At 40.4% G+C, this 20,291-nt stretch overlaps 1 protein-coding gene across 1 annotated transcript in view; it reads right to left on the bottom strand.

Moving 5' to 3' along the window:
- Positions 1-1,134: 1,134 nt before the first annotated feature.
- LOC112821481 (uncharacterized protein NECTIN3-AS1-like) overlaps positions 1,135-20,291 on the bottom strand; it is a 58,146-nt gene continuing 38,989 nt past the window's right edge. Inside the window, 3 exon segments of the mRNA XM_025868751.2 lie at positions 1,135-3,458; positions 3,460-3,485; positions 3,710-4,074. Of these exon segments, the coding sequence (XP_025724536.2) occupies positions 3,176-3,458; positions 3,460-3,485; positions 3,710-4,074 (674 nt within the window). The 3' untranslated portion in view covers positions 1,135-3,175.

Raw genomic sequence — 20,291 nt, forward strand, 5'->3', positions numbered from 1 at the left:
ACACTTACGTTAACTATTTTACTATTTACTGCCCAATACAGAAATTTTACCTGGAAGAAATAATCTTTTTAACGGACTTTTTTTAATTGAACTATATTTATTATACAAGCATTAAGGCTAAAATATAAATTTTGGGAAATAAGAGAAATAGCCTGTTCTTGACATTACAGACTTAGACTGGAAACAAAGAGATTTTATAACATTGTAATACTGGGAGGTAGAATGTAATGAGTATGGGTTTCAGACTCTAACAAACCTGGGTTTCGATTCTGCATCAGGACTTACCAGGACATTTCTGAACTTAAATGGTCTCATTTGTAAAATGAAAATATTAGTATCAACCCCATGCAGATGGCTTGAAGATTATAGAAGAAGGGTATAAGGTACAATATTGAATCTGTTAGTTATTGTTTCCTTTAGCTTTGCCACTAAGCAGCTACGCTATCTTGAGATCGAGCGACTTCATTTCTTTGTGTTTCAGGTTCCTCCAATAAATAAGGACTAGATCATTTCTATTTTTTCTGTTAAAACTCGGTTAATAAGTAAACCCTCTCTATTGGTTCTCTGCAATTCCACAATAAGCAGAGTTTTCTCATGTTAAAATTTTCCAGGTGAGTAGAGGTGGCCTTAGTTGGAATTTGGACAGTAGTGTGAGGACAAGGTGACAAAAACAAAATGTCCAGCAAGAAGTGTTCCCATACAGAACGCTGGGACAAGAACCAGAGTAAAATCAATCCCATTTAGAAGATAAAACCACAGGTGAGTGGTTAAATAAAATGTTTAGAGAACTTGTATTATGATTCCCTAGCAGATGTAATGACTACTTTCTATTAGTAGAAATACTTTCTATTTTTTCCATAGAAAAAAAATCACTGGAAAAGTTTAATCAGCCTGCCTAATCTCAGCTTATTCAACTTGTAGCAATGAGCATCCCTGCCACCTACCTAGTTGTGTGAGTTCCCATGAGAAAAAAAGGCAACGAAATACATTAAATATGATCATCTTTATACTTGTCAAGTATTTCTGTTTACAACACATTGACAGTATCTGTTTATCTGCCTTGTGGGGAAATATTTTTTTTTAAATGACTCCTAAGCTTTATCTCTCACCAATAGTGGTAGGTTTTATTTTTAATTTGTTTTTACTTTGATACAGATTTACTATTTTTCTAAATATATTTTGCAAAAACAACTTTATTTAAAGACATAAACCATGTTTAATAATTCAAGCTATAAAGACAGCAACACAGAATGTGAAACCTGGGAACACATACTTTCTTCTTTACAAATGCAGCAGGGGAGACAGGGACATCTTTTCCCCCTGTTTGTGGTCAAGTGGTCGAGACATATGAGCAAAAGAGTATCAAAACTAAGTGCTTATCCAGATCTTCTCTTATCTGTGCTTGGAGTAAAATGGGACAGCTTTCTCAAGTCAGTCTGTAGTCTAAATTTGGAATAAATAAACTTTATATGAAAATCAGCATTGTAGATGGGAGTGGCATATGGTTAACCAGGCTGGAATGAACAGTTTTTCTATGATAGAACAGCTCATCCTGAAACACCTTATGATAAGAAACAATAACAAAGCATTAATGGCAATGCTAATATCTACCTTCCTTTGAGCTTTTAATAATAGTCTCCATGACAGAGGACTTTTCATACATTATGCCTTGCCTGGCAGTACGTTTCTTATATTACATTGAGAAAATAGGTGCATAAATATACTCTAGATAATTTGAAATTTCATGTAATAGCTTGAGCCCATTTATAATGCTCAATTAGCTCTATTAAAATTCCATACTCTCTAAACAATCAACCATTCTTTAGACAACTAAAGGTATCAAAGCATGACTGACTTGAGAAAGCTGTCCCATTTTACTCCAAGCACAGAGTATAACATTTTACAAAATTCCTCATTCCAACTTGAGATCCTCACCACATCACAAGACTTCTTCCAGGGCAATTTTTACCAATTACCCCCAAGGCAGCCTTAAGAATCTTTACCACTGCTCCTGCATGTCATTCTATTCCCTTCCCAACTTCATTCTTCCAACACTACAAAGCCCTATTCCAGGCAAGAAAGCACAAAACAAACACATTGGTTATATTCTCTAATTCTAGTGTGGTAACCATCAGGGTCAGTCCTAAGGAAGGAAGACAATAAAGTATACAATTTCCTTCTAATGCAGATACTTTATACATTTATTTCTACTTATACTTTTATTTATTATTCTTATATGAATTTGGAAACAGGGACAAGTAGGAAATAAAAATAATAACAGGTAATTAAAGCTACAGTGAAACTCTCAAACTCTTCTTAAACCTACCCTCTCAAAGTAGGATATACAATTAATTTAAACTCTTAGTGTTCATCCTGGGAAGAGGATTAACCTAGTATGCTGAGACAACAATGGGGAAATGAAATAATCTTAAACTTTAAGTACTTATTTTCTTTAGGGTTCTCAGAAGAACTTGGGATTCTGAGAGTCTGGCTAAAGAATAACAAGGAAGGAGCCCATTACCTTATGTGACTAGGTTTTTTAATACGTATGGCTAGAGAACACCAGAGGCACATTCAGAAGAAAGAGCCAGACAGTTTACTAACAAGTGACAAAAAGAAAACCAAACAACAATTAGAGATGGAGGAAGTGGTAGTGTTACCCTGGCCAAGAAATGTAGCAACCATCATTCCCTGAGGCATATCTAAATCAAGCAGAAGGTGGCAGAAGTTCAACAAAGTACTGAGGATGAAGAATTCAAAAGGAATCTCTAGCCAAAGACAATGAGAGGAGCTGGCCATGAGATGTCTCCACTTGGTGGCTGATATCTGGAAACATTACTCAGGATGATGGGATGGTATGGCTTCCATCCTCACAGAAGGTAGTGAGACTTGAGCTAACTGAAGACATGAGCGACACCCACATGACTTTTGGGAACCACTGCTCCAGAGTGAATGCTACTTCAGCCTAATAGGAGGAAGTAGGAAGCAATCCCACTACTGGGGTAAAGTGTTAAAAACTTCAAAGTTACTTTGCTTTTGTCGCTTCTTTAGGTTTAAGGATCTCAGCATAAAAGCAGCTCTCTTTTCCATAAACAAGAACACAACCAAAGGGAACAACAATATGGAGAAAGCTATAAAACTCAACACAGGGAGAGCCTGTATTGGTATCAACTTGCTACAGGCCCTCATGAGGCTGCACTCTGTTTTTGCCCAGATCCCTCAGCAGGCCAGGTCTCAAAGACTTAGCATCACCTCCAGCCTCCACCAGCTCAGTGCCCTGTCTTCTGGAGGGCTTCCGCTTCCTAGACCTCGAGAAGGTCTGCCAGACACAGCTTAAGAAGCAACCAAAGCAGAGTGGTGGTGATGCCAAGGATGTCACTGCAGGAGAAGAGGACCCAGGCTCCGGGGACACTGGGCGCTCACAGGGCTGGATCGGACACTCCTGATGCATCAGGACACTCCTCCTGCTGACTCTGTAATTGGGCCTGCAAGCAGAAGAAAGAAGTTAAAGCCCTCAATGCCAACACACATACAGAGAGAGGGCATCACCCTCTAAGCCAGTTCATGCTCTATCTGGGCCCAATGATCCCAGTTTGTTCCTCAAGCTCTTTATCCCCACCTCCTCTCACTGCAGGAGAAGAGGTGTCATTATTTTTCCTAGGAAAATGTGGCAAGCCCAGAATTTTGACACCCCACGCCTCATCCTTACCTCACTGGGAAGGTCAGGATGGTCTTCCTGAGCACTGAGGATGGTCGGCTTTGCATCTACCACCTCATCTTCACTTTGTGGTGATACCAAAGGTGCTGGAAGTATCGGGGGGCAGTGGGTCTCCACTTTCTCCTTCCTCTTGTTCTTCCTCATTCTCCTTGTCCTTATGGCCTTCCTAAGATTTCTATGCTTTTTTGGAAGTGGATCTAACTTTCTCCTCTGGACTGGAGGCATGACAGGATCCTGTGAAATATCACCTATTTGACTCTCAGATGTCCCCTCCAATGGCTCTGATGATGATTCCAAATTTCTCTTCCGAGGGTCATTCTCCCATAGGTGGAAGGTCTCCTCAGTATCTTGAGTATCTGGTGATATGTTCAAGTCATCAGTAACATGTTTTGGGATGGAGATTGGAGATTCCCAACCTCTTTCATTGAGGGTTTTTTTTTTGACCCACTAGGCGGACCCCAGCCAACTTTGCATGAACAAAAAGCTCACAACAAAAGGACCAAGAGTCAAATGCAAAATGAAGTAGTTAGTACCCTGACCCTTTCCAATAATTTATCCTCAGCTATCACAGACACAATATTATACTGATCTCAGATTTCTCTCTGGACTTCTCTAAGGAATTCAATGGCTTTCAGAGATACTCCTCAGTTTGTTCTTGGCCTGGGAGATCACAGACTTCCTAAAAGGAGAGAGAAGATCATTGAAGTAATTGCTCCATTGATAGTGGAGTTCCTCCTACTCACAGAAAATGTAGGATTTAATAAGACTCTGCCAAACATAACATGAATTCCTCAACAGAAACAGTATTTAGCAACTTAACCAATTTCCAAAGCAATATTTTTAAAAGTAAGAAAATTCTCCATGTATATCAGAATCACCAGGGGGTGCTCTTTGAAAAAACAGATTTCTGGGATGTACCCCAGACCTACAGTCAGAACCTCTAAACTAAAGCTGGGTTGCAGGAATTTGTATTTTCTCCCAGGGAACCTACACTCTAAAATATGTACTCTAAAACCTGAAAACTACTGCTTTAGAAGGACACTAGATCCAATATTTTATGGGGCCATGGGGATGACTATTCTTAAAAACATGCCACTTTCCCCTATAGGTTTTCCCTTATCATCTCAGCCCATAATGATCTCTCTCCTCTGAACTCATTTAGTCATCCTCACTCATTTTGATGTTATCCTTTATTATCTTCTATTATAATTTAACTTCAAAACCTTGTAACTCTGTCTTCTAACCAGAGTATAAGCTTCTCAAGGGCAGAGACTCTTAGAGTTGTTAGTTCTCTACGGTGGCTTGCCAGTATTAGTGCTTCATAAATTGAAGAAGTGAATATAAATATGAATAGGTTTATATCCCAGTGTACAATGATTGATATGAGGCTTCTCTGTATGAAGAGTTATAGAGCAACAGAATGTTAAAAAGAACATAGGCCCTGGGGACAACCTAACTGAATTCCCCTAGGTTTACAGATGGGGAAGCTAAGGCTCAAGTATAATGGCCTGACTAAAGTTGGGGTTGACAAATTTTTCTGTAAAGGGCCAGATAGTAAATATTTTAGGCTCTGTGATATAGTCCTGCCACGAATATTCCTCTCTGCACTGCAGCACAAAAGAATTACATAAATAAATACTCATGGCTGTGTTCCAATAAAACTTTATTTACAAAAACAGGTGGTAGGTCAGATTTGGCAGCAGGCTATCCTGTGCCAACCCTGGCCTAAAGGCATACAACTAGTTAGCAGGTTAGCTAGGATTAGAAATCAAGTCACCTGATTCCCAGCAAGTGCTCTTTCCACAAAGGAGTAGACAACTGTAGAATGAGAAAGAGTTTTCTCAATTAAAAGAGGGGCTTTAAAGGAGGAAGAGATCAAAATACATCTGGGTGTGTTATACTTCTAAGATGGTTTTCTGATGACCATTAGTCATTTACACAAACAACTAGTAGCTGAATTCTGAAACTGGCCAATTTTCAAACAGACTGCGACTAGGTGGGGTAGACTGAATATTTTCTATCACACCTGCTTAGGAAAGCATACTATCTGGTCCCTTTTTTACTGAGCAGAAAACCCTGCAGACAGGTAATGGAAAATACTTTCCTCATTCATTTCTTGAAATCATCATGGCCTAGTGAGTACACAGTGCACAGCCCAGTGACCAAAAGTTTCAAGTAATTACCAGAGGAACATGGGGGCAGAGATAGGATAGGTTATCTAAGAAGCTAAAACCTCACTTCCTAACCCAAGATGCTCTTTAATAATGAAAATGACCCTACTATTAAAGATTAAGTACCCGAAGTCTTGAGGTTATTTTATATTCTGGGCTTTCTGAGAACTCTGAGGTCCATCCAGAACTCTCTGTTCTATTTTCATTTCCACCCCTAGTGTGTTCCTCATATCATTACTCTGCCTTCACCAAGTAGATGATTAACAAATATCTGCTGACTGACAGACTAATAGATGGATGAGTAAATAAATGAATGAATGAACCAAATGCTATTAGAAAGTTCCCTGATTTTGCAGCTATAAAAATAAACCAGAGTTGGTACATTGTGCAAGAGGAAGTCTAATATTTTTTTAAGTTACCCCTCAGTGAAGCTAATAGGGCCGTCACATAGTGTAATGTCAATAAAAGTTTCATGAATGAATTCAAGCATTTGATGTAAGCTACTTAAATTACATGTCAAGTACAAAGTTATCCTGCTCGTCTCTCACACACACACACACACACACACACACACACACACACACACACACACACAATGGTATCTAAATACAGAATTTACTTACTAATACGTTAACATGGAATTCTTTGTAATTAGCTTCAGTTCTGCGCCATTAGGAGAGTTTGGTAAAATCTTTGAGAGAAGAACACCATGGGATAAACGAGAGAATGCAGGCTCAGGTTCAATCTGCAGCCTCCAGCAGAGACAACTGTGTAGGCAGCAACTACAGAAGCAGCCCTTGATGCCCCCAAAGAGGTGGGCGAGGACTCTAAAAGAGAAGTCAGCTGGACAAATTCAAGCCTCTAAAAGTCAACCTGGCTTCTTCACCGCCTTGGCAATGGACCTGGGCCAGGTCCTCATCATGCCTCACTGTATTTTGACAAGGCTCTATTCCCTCCACCTCACTCTCCACAAAGGAGCTAGAATGATCTTTCGAAAACAAATCTGACCTGTCACCCTCCTATCTAAAGCTCTGCTCCCTAGGCCCCCCAACAAGATACTGGTCCTTTGTGATCTGACTTCATGTCTCCTGTCCTACCTCAAGTCTACCACTCACCCTCAGAGAGCATATGCTGTTGGGGAAGACAGACCACTTGCCATTTCCTGAAGACACCGTGCTTTCTTAAACACTCTTCCTTTTGCCTACAATGCGTTTTTCCTCCTCAGTACCTGACCTAGCTTTAAGTATTACCTCTTCTTAGAAGGCTTAGCTGACTTCCTTAAGCAGAAAACAAACAAAGAAACAAAAACAGATTCAATTTATGTACCATTCTGTACCTACAAAAATTATCCCATTGAATTTAAGCCGTTTAGAGATCTACGGCCTTCACTAGACTTGGTGTTCCCTGAAGGCAGGAACTCTTGCTTCTCACTTGATTCCTAGTGTCTCTGTGGTGCCTGGCACCTGCAAGGTGGTCAGGATTTATGGACTTCAAAATGCAGTTGTTTAGTCTGCCTCCAGGGCCCGAGCTCTAGAGGCCAATTCACCCCTCTCTCTCTGAATGAACAAACACGCTGAAGTCTGGAGGACAAAACTGAGAAGCTATGGCCAGGACTCAAGAGCCATACATCCAGCTACCAATTCAAAGCCTGTGTCGTGAGTAGCAGGTTTCACTTGGGAAAGAACGAGCTGCGCAGGCAGTAGTTAGCACTACCCAGCACAATTCTATTCTAGGAGCCTCCTTCCACCCACATCCTCATGAGAATTACAAGGAAAGCTAACAAAAGAGGTCCCAATCAGATCCCTGGCTCCCTGCAGGCATACTTTCCTCCAGCCTGGACCACACTTCTCTGTCTTGCTGGTCGATTCTCAGCACCCCTTACCCATCCCTACTTCCCCCACCCTGCTCCATGTGGGAGCCTCCCCAAACTCTCAGGGATGCCTGCATTGCAAGTTTTCACCCACAATCGGCATTTTCATTCCCACAGGACATATACCTAACTCCAGGCCTTGGTTCTTTCTTTGAGCGCCCCTACCTGGGAAACCTGTCCCTGGGGCTAGATGTGCTCATATGCAGGGATGTTGTTCAACCCACAAAAGTCATTTGCCTGACCAGAGGTGAAAGAGGTTTATACCACATCAATCTCACTGACTCTGGAGCCCATGATTCCCCTAGATTTCACACATCAGAAAGTATTGGGTATATGATACAAGTGAATTCACATGTTACACTCTGAGTCCATTTGTCTTCAGAAACCTGTTGCACTTCAGCTTTCTTTGTGGTAGATTCCCCCTCACCCTTTTCACATATGACTTGAAGCAAAGCTGAGAGTATTAAAACGTTGGATGAATCCGCTGCCTAAGCAGACTCAAAGCCAACTGAGAGGCCCTAAGACAACAAACTCTTGGCCACTGAACTTCTGGCTCGTCCTGCAGAAGAGACGAGAGAAAAATTTCACTAATCATCATTGACAGCGAAGTGACTATCCCTCTTTAAAAATGGGGAAGAAATGATTGGCACAAACTCACTTTGCTTTTCAGTGACTCTCTGGAGAATTAAACAACTGAAGCATCAGACAACAATTTTTTTGATGACCTTTCATATTAAATGAAAAGCTGAAGAGCTAGTCTCAAAAGGAAAGAAAATGAATAATCTGTGAGGGCAAGTACTCATTTCTGAGTATACAGTAACAAAAAGACAAAAATATGATCATAAACATTGTCAAATGTTGTGTGACAAATTAAGTATATTTTCATTTTCAGGGTAACATTTATTGAGAGCCTACTATGAATCAGACATTGGGAAAGTTGCTCTTTGATTAAAAAAAATGCATTCACTTGATCAATGTAATTTAAATCCGTTGTTTTCTAATATTAGCAGGCATGAGAATTACATGGAGGGCCTTTAAAACACAGATTGCTGGGGCCCAGCCCTTGTGTTTCTGCTTCAGTAGGTCTGGATGAGCACATTAGAATATACATTTCGAACAAGTTCCTGGGCAGTGCTGCTGGTCTGGAGACTGCACTTAGAGAACCACTGAATTAGGTCATCTCAAATTGAAAGAGGAGACACATAGACTCAGAACAGATTAAGGGGGAGGAGCATTCCTAACCATGTATGACCAGATGAAGATGTACAGGCTTTGAAATGATTATCTGCAGGGCTGACTCTTCCAGCCATGCTGCCATCCCACCCATCTCTTGAGCTGTTGGGATGATATGGCCAAAATGCAGTGCGCTTAAAATGTGGAAACTATTGCCCCTGGGCTTGCACATGGGTCTTTTCTCCAGGAGCACCTCTCTCCCCCCACAATTCTCCTTCAGTCTCAACCTCAGGCCAGTTACAAGCTTCAGAACTTGAATGTCATAGACACTCACTAATTATTAAAAGCCTAGGAATGCACATATAAAGTAGCCATGAAATAGTTTCATTTTCTGAAGAAAATATGTGACTATTATCCCCTTATTAAGTTCTTGCTCTTTTCTAAAATTTCATCATTTCCTTTTAAAACTTTACCCCTCTGGGTTGAAAGTCAGTGCAGAAAAGAGCTGTGGCAACCTTTGATTTAGCCTAATAAAATAATAACACCACACTCAGTGGGTGGTTAAATCTGATAATATTTTGTGCTGAATTTTCTGTAGTAATTCAATTAAAAATCCTATGGCTGGCCAACAGAAAGCATACAGATCACCAAAGTTTTACAGTATTACATTTTTTGGTCTTAAAATAGACTATATTAATTTGGTGTCTTTATTTATTAACCTAAATAGTTCAAGTAGAGTTTCTCCTAAATGTAATTTAGGGTAACCATTTATATCTGTACTGTTTAAAAACTTCAGCTGGCTCACATCATTATGGTGCTTAAAATTCCAATTAAAGTGGGAGAAACACTAATCAGAGAACATATTACAAAAGCTGTATTAATATGACCGCCACAATATCACCGTTTATTAAAGGTTCTGGGGAATCAATTCATGCTGACTCCTCTATGTCCTCCTTCAATGAGCAAGGCCCCTGGAAGAGGAATATTGTCACTCAAAGCAAGCTGAAGCCATTCAGAATCACTGAATCGTTTGGTCACATCTATTCCTGCCAGGGTTCCTCGCCAAAGAGTCAATGATCCTGGGCTCTCTTCATGCCTTCTTTAATGACAGACTTGGAACATTCCAGAAAACTTTAGCACTTCCTTTCTTAACCATAAATTGCACATAACTCTCCAAATTCTTAGTCTATAATTTCTCATAAAACTCTCTGAGATCCTCTGGTGAAGATAAATGGCAAGAGTTATTGAACTTTAAATTGTTATCCTTCAATGTTATATGCACTGGATCATAACTCTATGGCTTTGGTTCCCTCACAAAACTAAACCACGAAGCCATTTTCATTTCAAGCTTAACAGCACACAGGCCCATGGGCCCATAAACACTCTTGAGTAATTTCTCAAAACCAAATCTCTTCTGCAAAAACAGACTTGCAACTCAGTGGTGTATAATCTCTCCTCAGAATCTGTGAAGACTGTAGTTCTCAGGCCACCCAAATGGAATGGTGAGAATAATGTTCATGTATAGAAGTGGGACAGGACTAAGAACTGTCCGTAACTATAGAACTTAGAGTTAGCTCCAGCTCCACCTCTCTATTGCCCTAGACAAGTCATCAAGCCCGGTTACTATTTTTGGGAGAAAAGGTGAGACTTCAGGTTCACCGAAAATTTTTTTTAATCCCAGGTTCACAGAATTAGTTTAATCAAAATTACCAGTTCATGACACACTGTCATCATTGCTCCATGCATGGCCTTTTTTTATATATATACTGTCTTAAATGTCATTTTTATCATATATACTCTTAGGTATACACCTGAGAAAAAGGCATGCAAAATGTGCATTAGAAATATGTATATGTTTATAGGGACACTATACACTACAAAAGGCCTGGAAAAAATCCAAACGTCCACCAACAGGATAATATGGTAGACTCCCACAATGGAACAGTAAACAAGAGCCAAATGAAGAAACCACAGGTACTTGTGATAATAGAGAATCACTGTTTCAGTCTTTCTTTTGCCTTCTTAAATGGAGACCATACCACTTACCTTATCTTTTTTTGAGGATTAATGTAAAAATCCTTTGAAAATTATAACTAATACATGCTAATTATTTTACTCCTATATTCTCTATTCTCTGGTCCTATAAGAATAATCTGGAAACATCATAGTGAAGAACAGGAAAACAGTATAATCAGTGATACTAATTTGGAGTTACACTGCTGGGGTTGAACTCTCTGATCTAGCAATTATTTCCTGTGTGGACTCAGGTAAGTTAATTAACCTCTCTAAACCTCAGTTTTCTCTCATGTGAAGTGGAAACAAAATTAGTATGTACTTGGCACACCTGGGTGGCTTAGTCAGCTAAGCATCTGACTCTTGATTTCAGTTCAGTTCATGATCTCAGGGTCATTAGATCAAGGACCACGTCAAGCTCCATGCCCACACAAGATTCTCTCTCTCTCCCTCTCCTTCTGCCCCCCACCCATCTCTCTCTCTCTCCTTCTCTCTCTCTCTCTAAAAAAAAAAAAAAAAAAATTAGTACCTACTTAAGAGGGTTTCACTGAGGTAATCCAAGTACTTAGCACACTGCCTGATACACCATAGTAAGTGTTCACATCATCAACAACTATTACATTAACAGGGATCCCTTAACATTTGTCAAATGGACATAGCTGCTTTCCCCTGTCGTTACCTACCTTACTTACCATTCACTCTTCCAATACAACACATGCACACTCATTCACACATAGATTTTCTTTGCTTTTGCCCATTCTTCAGCTCTGCATATTTAGATTAACATTGAGGATAATAAACACAATAATTAGGCCCAGAGTTCCTGCCTTAGACATCAAGACAGAAACAGGAACAATTTTATCAGATTATAGCACCCTAAAATATAAAGTTCTTCTCAAAAGAATTTTGCTCGGAATTTTCATTAAAAGCGAAGTTCATCTGCATTTTATTTAAAAGACCTGCAAATGGGGAAAGGCAACCATTTTCACAATCCACACAGAGTACTAAAAAAGTGTGGGAGTAATTCTTTAAATGTAACATAACCCAACTGGAGTAAAAAGGATTAAACTACAGTGTCTGAAATATAAACATTCTGAAGGACATATTTTACATTTGCGGAATTTGTTACACCAGGTCTGGGCAGGTCATAATGGAAGACTCTGGGACCTGAAACTAGACCTGCCACCAGGGAGGATGGCCCAGCTGCAGGTGCTGGGAGAATGTCCAGTCTGGCAGGCAGAACAAAGTAGCTAAAAAATATGGGAGCACGTAAGAGCTGATAATGCAGCTAGGAAACTGGCATCAGGAGGCAAACATGAAATAGCGGAAGCTCACTCAATATGAAAGCACCGTGTGATGCCAAGGAATTCAGAAGCAAAAAGGGACACCAAGATTCAGGCAGGCAGCATCAGACAGCCTGATCTGTGACAGCAGAGCCTCAGTCAGCCTATGGTATGGAGGCTGCGCCCTGATGGCCGAGAGAGAGGGGGAATGGCAAGTGTGAGGTTCTTTGAGGACCTGGGGAAACTTGGCAAGAATTGCAGCACACAGTCAATCCTGAACCCAAAGAACGAGAGACATACACGATTCTAGAAATATGGCGTAAGGCAAAGGCTAGACTAGAAGCGTAAGGCGATGCTGAGGAACAAAAAGTGTGGAGTTAAGAGTTCCTTCAATGACTTCTATCTCAGGTCTCAGGTCTGGTCACAGAAAGTCTAGAAGGCTCAGTGAACAAGCTGTGGTCATGATGATCATGATGACGGGGGGGGAGGGGGTGAGGGGAGTTCAGCAAAAACTGGAGACTTGACAATAACAAGATCAAGAAAACAGAGCCAGCAGTTCCAAAATTACAATCACTATAATCACCTTGAAACTTCGCAAACAAGTAGCAGCACTCTTATTGAAATCAAATCCCAGCACAACAACCACAAAAATAATTAGGAAAGTCCATGTGAATTTGTTTTAATGAACTTGACCTATAGTAAAAAAAAAAAAAAATAGGCCACTAACCATCGGCAAAATGCAAATCACAGTCGCAATGAAATATCACCTCACACTTGTCAGAATGGCTAGTATCAAAAACACAAGAAGTAAGTGTTGGAAAGGATGTGGAGAAAGGGGAACCCTCCTGTGCTGTTGGTGGGAATGCAAATTCGTGCAGCCACTATGGAAAATAGTATGAAACTTTCTCAAAAACTTCAAAATAGAAGTACCAATTGACCCAGCAATTTCACTACTGGATATCTGCCTGAAGAAAATGAAAACTTGAATTTAAAAAGATATGTGCACCCCTATGTTTACTGCAGCATTATTTATGATAGCCAAGATATGGAAACAACCTAAGTGTCCATCAACGGACGAATGGATAAAGAAAATGTGGGGTATACATATATATAATGGAACATCACTCAGCCATAAAAAGGAATAAAATTTCACCATTTGTGACAACATGGATGGACCTTGACAGTATTATGCTAAATAAGTCAGAGAAAGACAAATACAGCATGATTTCATTTAACGAGAAATCTAAAAAGTACAACAATACAAAGCAAAACCCAGACTCATTGATACACAGAACAGATTGGTGCTTGCCAGAGGGATGTGGTTGGGGGTGGCAAAATAGGTGAAGGGGATCAAGAAGTACAAACTTCCAGTTTTAAAATCACTAAGTCATGGGGATATAATGTACAGTCTGGGGAATATAGTCAATCATATTAATTTGGTATGGGTGACACACACAGAAATGTTTGCCACATCTATGGCCCAATGCAATCAGAAGAATCACCACAAAGCCATCCTTGGAAGTCAAGGATCTCCCCTTGGGGTGTGAACATTCATGAGATGGAGAAAGAGTACTTTCATAAGCCAAACATACTCCATTTCTGCTGCAGCAGCCTATCCCTTACGAGTGTAATGACCACTGGTAGCCTGGATCTCTAAACTATGCAGATGGAACCAATCAACAACTTCATAGTCAATGTCCGCATGTCCTAATAAGCAAGGGATTTTTAGCTGAATAGGTATTCATGAGCAACTGCTCCTGGAATGCTCCAAAGCCAGATAATTAACAGCTGTGTGCTGCAATTAATTTTTATTTATGCCTTAGATATTAAGGCAAGATATTATTTCTTGCGTATGACAGATTCATATTTCATGCTGAGTCTCAAAGCAGCAATAAGAAAAACAACATCAGTTTTGGTTGTTTTTATTTTCTTAATTCAACTGCTCTGCCACTGTATCTCGAAACACTGTGCTGACGGTGCTGCCTTGTATTGGGCGAGCAAATTCCAAAGCCCATACAAGGGGACCATGAGGGAAAAACTGGCAAAGGCAGCCAAGGCTTCCCGCAGGCACTCACAAGCCCTTAGCGGACGCCAGAAGGCACAATCTAAATTAAGGCGATGGCACTGGAGGCTCAGCAGTCTCAATTCGCCTCCACGGCCCCTGTGGGCATGTTATTTCATTCAGCGATTGTTAACTGAACGTCCACCATGCATGAGGTACTGTTCGAAGGTTTGCAAAATAGACTGGATAGTGTTCTTCCAGATTCTTCCGGCTTTATAATTTTACAAGTCAGTAAGTCTAGAAAACACAGACCAGGACCTCGAGGAGTGTACATTTCTGAAGCTGAGACCAGATTACACAAATAAAAAAAAAATTAATACAAGGCAGGATCAGGAAGTGTCAAATCCAAGAGGCCGCTGTCGTAAGACCACAGAGGAGAGAGGGCTTTGAACACCAGGTTGCAGAACTCGGTGGCAGTGATTCTCAGAACTCCAGCATGAATCAGGGTTTGTTGAAAGAGATCAGTGGGCCCAACCACCAGAGTTTCCAATTCAGTAGGTCTGGAGGAGGGCCCCAAATTTACATTTCTCACAACTTTCCAAGTAATGCTAATGTTGCTGGTTCAAGAACCACATCTTCAGACCCAGGGTTCCATGAGAAGCCATCAAAGTTTACTTCACAGTAGAAAACGACGATGGGAGCAGTGTTTTGGAACAATTAATCTGGAGATGGCAGGTAGGACCAACTAAAAGGAAGTCAACAGATTTACAAAAGGGCCAAGGCCAGAGGACTAGGATTTGAAAGAAGAATCAGCTTGACTAGCACAGAATTGACTTGACTAGCAAATCGGCTATTTGGTGACTTTAGCTCCAAGGGATTCCTGATGCACAGAATGGAACCTTGAATGAGTTTATTTAGCTGTGCTGTGTCCAAATCCCTCCAGGGATGGTAAAGAATCCCTTGGAAACCCCATCTAGCCTTAATTTGGAGCTGTCCAGATCGCTCAGGCATGAGAAGTTCAGAAGCCTCTATTCATATTTCTCGCAAGTTTCTCACAGTACTTGAAATCCCACCATTTGAGTCACTACTTTAGATTAAGGTGCTGGCACCCTAAAGCCTATTAAAAGTAGTGTGCATTATTCTGCACCTCAGTTAGGAACTCTTGCTCCCTTGTCACTCCCAGGGGACAAAAGTGGTTTTTCTCTTAAAACTCCAGCTTTATGAACTCAGCTCTTTCATAGTGAGTCATTTGGATCCTCACACATTCCAGCCAGTAATTGAAGACGTAAGAATCTCGGCAGCTTTACTACATGGAGAGGAATTTTGGAACAGGAATTCTATGCATGTCAGCAAATTGCAGGTACGTGGTGGTTACCAAGCTGCCCTTCTTGCTTCCCTTCAAAGGATGTTTGCTTTACTGTTTGAGGTTAGCCAGCCAAGGCCACTTAGCACCCACCCTACACCAACCACCTCTTCTCTCAGCCTCCCCCAGCCAAATGGCTCCAGAGTTTAACTACTTGACTCCCATCTGCCCTTCCCCACACCTCAGCCCCACAGGCCATGCCTAACCTCTGTCCGATGGTTACAGAGTTTAAGCTCAGTAATTGGGGGTTTATCTGAAGTCACACTGAGCTTGTCGCCAAGACCTGGCCCCTCTTTGCTTTGCTCAACTGTTCTGGTAAGTCACAGTATATGCCAAAGTCTCTGTCTCTATTTCTCCTGGATGTGGGACCTACCAACTCGAACTTGTCACTTGGTCAGCCCCGGCCCTGCCCCAACCCTTTCTCAAACTTTTCTGAGTGACTTTACAGCTATCCGTAATTCACCCCATCCCTTTCCAAAACACAGCAACAAGCCAAAGAGCTTGGACAACGGTCTTCGCTATTCACTATCCGAAGTACGGAGCTTTCACAGTTCCACGTGGAGGAGATTCCAGGCAATTCCCTAGCCCTCCTCTACCCGCTCCTCCCCAGTTTGCTCCTATGATGGCAGAATCTACTCAGTCCTTTCTACCCATGTTTCTCTGGGTTTCTCCGTCCTTGATCCAAGCACTGTCCCCCCTGCCCCCCCCCAGGGGAAGGGAAGAGAGCTCCATTCTGTATCCTGGTCAGCTGGTGTGAGGGCATGCTCCTACCTTGCTGGGCTGGCACGACGAAGTGTCGGGCCTTAGGCCAGATGCTGAGGACACGGAGATGAATTAAAAATAAACAAACAAACATCATTCCTACTCTGATGGAGCTTTCATTCTAATGACCAGGTGCTGCTGACCTGACTTCCTAAATTTAGATAAAAGACCAGAAAATTAATGTGAAGTGAGAATCCTAATATTATTCAGAAATAGGCCAGAGGTTTTTGGTTTTTTGGTTTTTTATTTTTTTTATAATCAGTGTGTATCTCAATGTGTAATAAGTCTGCTTAAAAATGACTTTAAAAAAGAAAAAGGACTTAACACCTGTTGCAGTCTGTTTGCTGGCCCAGATAGAAAAGCGTTTCTAAAGATTTTGTCACAGTGTAATGCAATCTCCCTTGATTGTTGCCCCAGGTGCCGTTCCCTCATTGAAATCTATCATTAAAAGAGGATCCTACATGTCAGATTAAATGGGGAGAAGAATAAAAGAAGGTCCTTTTCCCACCTTCCGGAGTTGGCACCAGTTAAAAAAAAAAAAAAATGTATCCATGAAATTTTGTTTCTAATACAAACATCAACTTTTTACCTAGCAGCAAAGTTCTTTCACTTTCTTGCTAACTTGTTTCTGATTATAAAAGCAATATGTGCTTATAATAGGAAATTTGGAAAATACAGGCAAGTACGAAAAAAGAAAACACCTGCATTCTCACTGACTAGCGATCATTGCTTTTGATATTTTGGTTTACTTCCTTCCAGTGTTCTTTATTTTTCTATGCACATAGGTATACACACACACATTTTGCATACCTCTGATCACACCGTATGTATATAATTTTGTATCCTACTTTTCATTCTCACCATTAGACAAAAAAAAATGTGTTTCTATAATTATTTGAAAACATCAGCAAGGCTCTCTTCATGCTTATAATTAGCTTATTTTTCCCATTAATCTAAGCCCCGATCTTCTGTGAGAGACCTACTTCTCATTTACTCTAAACCTGACGTTGAAATCACACTGAAGAAAAAAGAAAAAAAGAGAAGTACTGATAATGAAATCTCTTAAATGAATTGAGGAATAAGACACTCTGCAAACCACGCCTTCCTCTCTGAAGAAAATTCCAGCAAACTCAAAAGAAGTGAAGGTGATGTCCAATTCTCTCTTCAGACCTAACAGGTAGTTCTTTAAGATTTCACACTAAAGTCTAGTCTCCTGGCTATTGACCCTCACCCTGAAAGCACGAAAGGCATTTTTGTTTTTTGGAGTTTTTTTTAAAGTAAAGTTCAGAATTCCAGTTTGCAAGATAACCTGGCTTGGCCACATCTATGTTAAAAAAAATTCAAGGATTTTTATTAAATTGACATGAACTTGATATGAACCAATGTTATGATATACTTTCTATAAGAGCAAGAGAAAAAAACTTTAAAAATTGAACACATTTTATTTTATATGGAGTTTACAGGTGACAAATCATTTCCTTTTGTTTAAATTTTTTTTAAAGATTTTATTTATTTATTTAATTGACACACAGAGAGAGAGAGACCACATGAGAGGGAACACAAGCAGGGGAAGTGGGAGAGGGAGAAGCAGGCTCCCAGCCGAGCAGGGAGCCCGATGCGGGGCTCGATCCCAGGATCCTGGGATCATGACCCGAGCCAAAGGCAGTCGCTTAACCAACTGAGCCACCCAGGCGCCCTATCTTTTGTTTAATTTTAAAATATATCTTACTTTTTAACTATGTTGATTTGGTCATAAAAGTAGTCCATAATCATTTAAACCACTTCCTTTTGTATTTTATCCTCAAAAAACCCTATGAGGTGAGTGAGTAGGCAGAGGAATATTGCTATGCTGGCTTCAGAGATCAGGTCATTCAGAACCTGGAAATGTTAAATGACTCATCCAAGGTCACACAGGAAGTCAAACAAGTGGAGGTCAAAATTTCCTTTTAACTTAAGTGCACCATTCTTTTCAGATCATCTATTTTGAGCATCTTTTATAGAAATATGGTTTGTCTAGATTCTGTTCTGTTCAGAAATTGATAGCATTCTATCCAACGCTATCACACAACACATTTTAAGAGGAAAACTGGTAGTCTCAAGTTGGCTCTAGAGGAAGGTGAAAACTACAGATGTGAAAACTATAGAAACCATGTTCTATGACCAACAATGGATGAAGGAACTTGGTATATTTAGCTCGGAAAAAAGAAAATCAAAAGGAGATAAGAGAGCTCTTTCAATGTTTAAAAAGACTGTCAAATGCTCAGGTGAGCAGACCTGTTCCATGTTGCTCCAAATACCAGACAAGAACAATGGACAGAACTTCAAAAGAAACAGATTTCTACGCAATAAGAGATTTGTCTTTTGAACCAATGGAACTGTTCAACTGTGGAGCAAACTACTCTCCAAGATGGCGAACCACGCTGCACTGGGAGGTATAAAAAAAAAGCTGTCAAGGATGCTCTGATAACTTTTTGGTTTCTGTATCTTCAGTTTACATTTCCTTTGTTTTTCTTGGCTCACTAATGCAATACATAGTGCACCGCAGGTGAGCGAGGAGAAGCTACTACAAACCAGGTGCTTCCCCACGATGTTTCCCAGCTGATAAGAATCTCTGGGGGTGGCTGGTGGCTCCCCTTGAATCAGGAGCTGCAGAGACCTCAGAGGAGAGGCCTGGGAATTGTTGGTTTTACAAGCGCCCCCGAGTGATTTTCGTCATCATGGAGGTTTGAGAAAACTTTTCAAAACATCATTTTATCCATTTAATCCTCACCACGATCCTGGAGGGCAGATGAGAATCTTAAGGCTCAGAACTCTGTACACTGTGCCCAAAGTCACACAGCAATGATGTGGCAGAAAAGGGATTCCCACTCTGGGAGTTTTCATCCGGAGCCTGAGATCTTACCTGTCCTCCACAGGATTCTGAAAGAATGACACAAAGCAAGGAAATGAGTAACCAGAGATGGGTTTCGTTAGATGTGCATTTGGGGTTTTTTAAAAAATGGGCCATGAGTCGTTGGTATGCACGGTAAAATGTAGAAGCATGTAATTTAGGCAGGGACTCTGTTGAAGTTTGCATTTTTGTCTTCCATGAATAATTGTGAAAAGGGTGTACTAACCAAACAAATAATTTCAACATGATTACAAAGAGAACAACATTTTAATGCACTTAGCCGAAGCAATTTACATGCATACAATTAATGTGCTAATTTCAGTGATCTTTAGCTATTCATTAAAACAGGCCTGGCAGGTCCTGTACTTGGCAACACTTTGTTAGTCATTTCCTGCTATTACTTTATGTACTCAAAAGTAATCAGCCATCTATAATTTAAGACTTTTTGCTAATTAAATAGCCCTTTCTCTAATTATGTCCAAATTAGAGAGGTTAGTATGTGGATAAATGCGTTTGTATTTGGCACAAGTATTCAAAGAAGGTGATTTCTCAGTATGTGACAACAAAGACCAGTATGTGATCGACAGTCTCCAACACAGAGTAGAGGGGAATGTTCGAGTGTTCAAGAAAGGTCTTTTGACTTAAAATCTGAGCAGCAGAGGAAGAGTATTCTCTTTAAGACAGGCTTTATGCTCAGCATTGTAAACCTAGCAAAGTCTGGATTTGTTGACCTTCAGGGAATAATACAAGGATCATCTGTTTTTTCAGGCCTTTGCCCAAGAGATGAAATGGAATGAGGGTTCAGGGAGAAAAGAGTTAAAGGTTGTGTTTGCAGGAATGTGTTTGCTGACATTGATCAATGGGTAATTTTGTGATCATAGGTTTATTCACATAGAGGTTTCAAAAAACAGATCAATAATAAAGAATGGTGAAGATGCCAAAGGAAAGGTGATTAATGAAAAATATGGTGGAGGTGCAATCTGCCACATAGTATGAATGCTCCTTCACTCAGCGCCCTATAAATAAATATGCATCCGATGGAAATG

This window comes from Callorhinus ursinus, unplaced genomic scaffold, assembly GCF_003265705.2.
Source record: "Callorhinus ursinus isolate GAN/ISIS: 27379988/994484 unplaced genomic scaffold, GSC_fseal_2.0 scaffold1, whole genome shotgun sequence".
Lineage (NCBI taxonomy): Eukaryota > Metazoa > Chordata > Mammalia > Carnivora > Otariidae > Callorhinus > Callorhinus ursinus.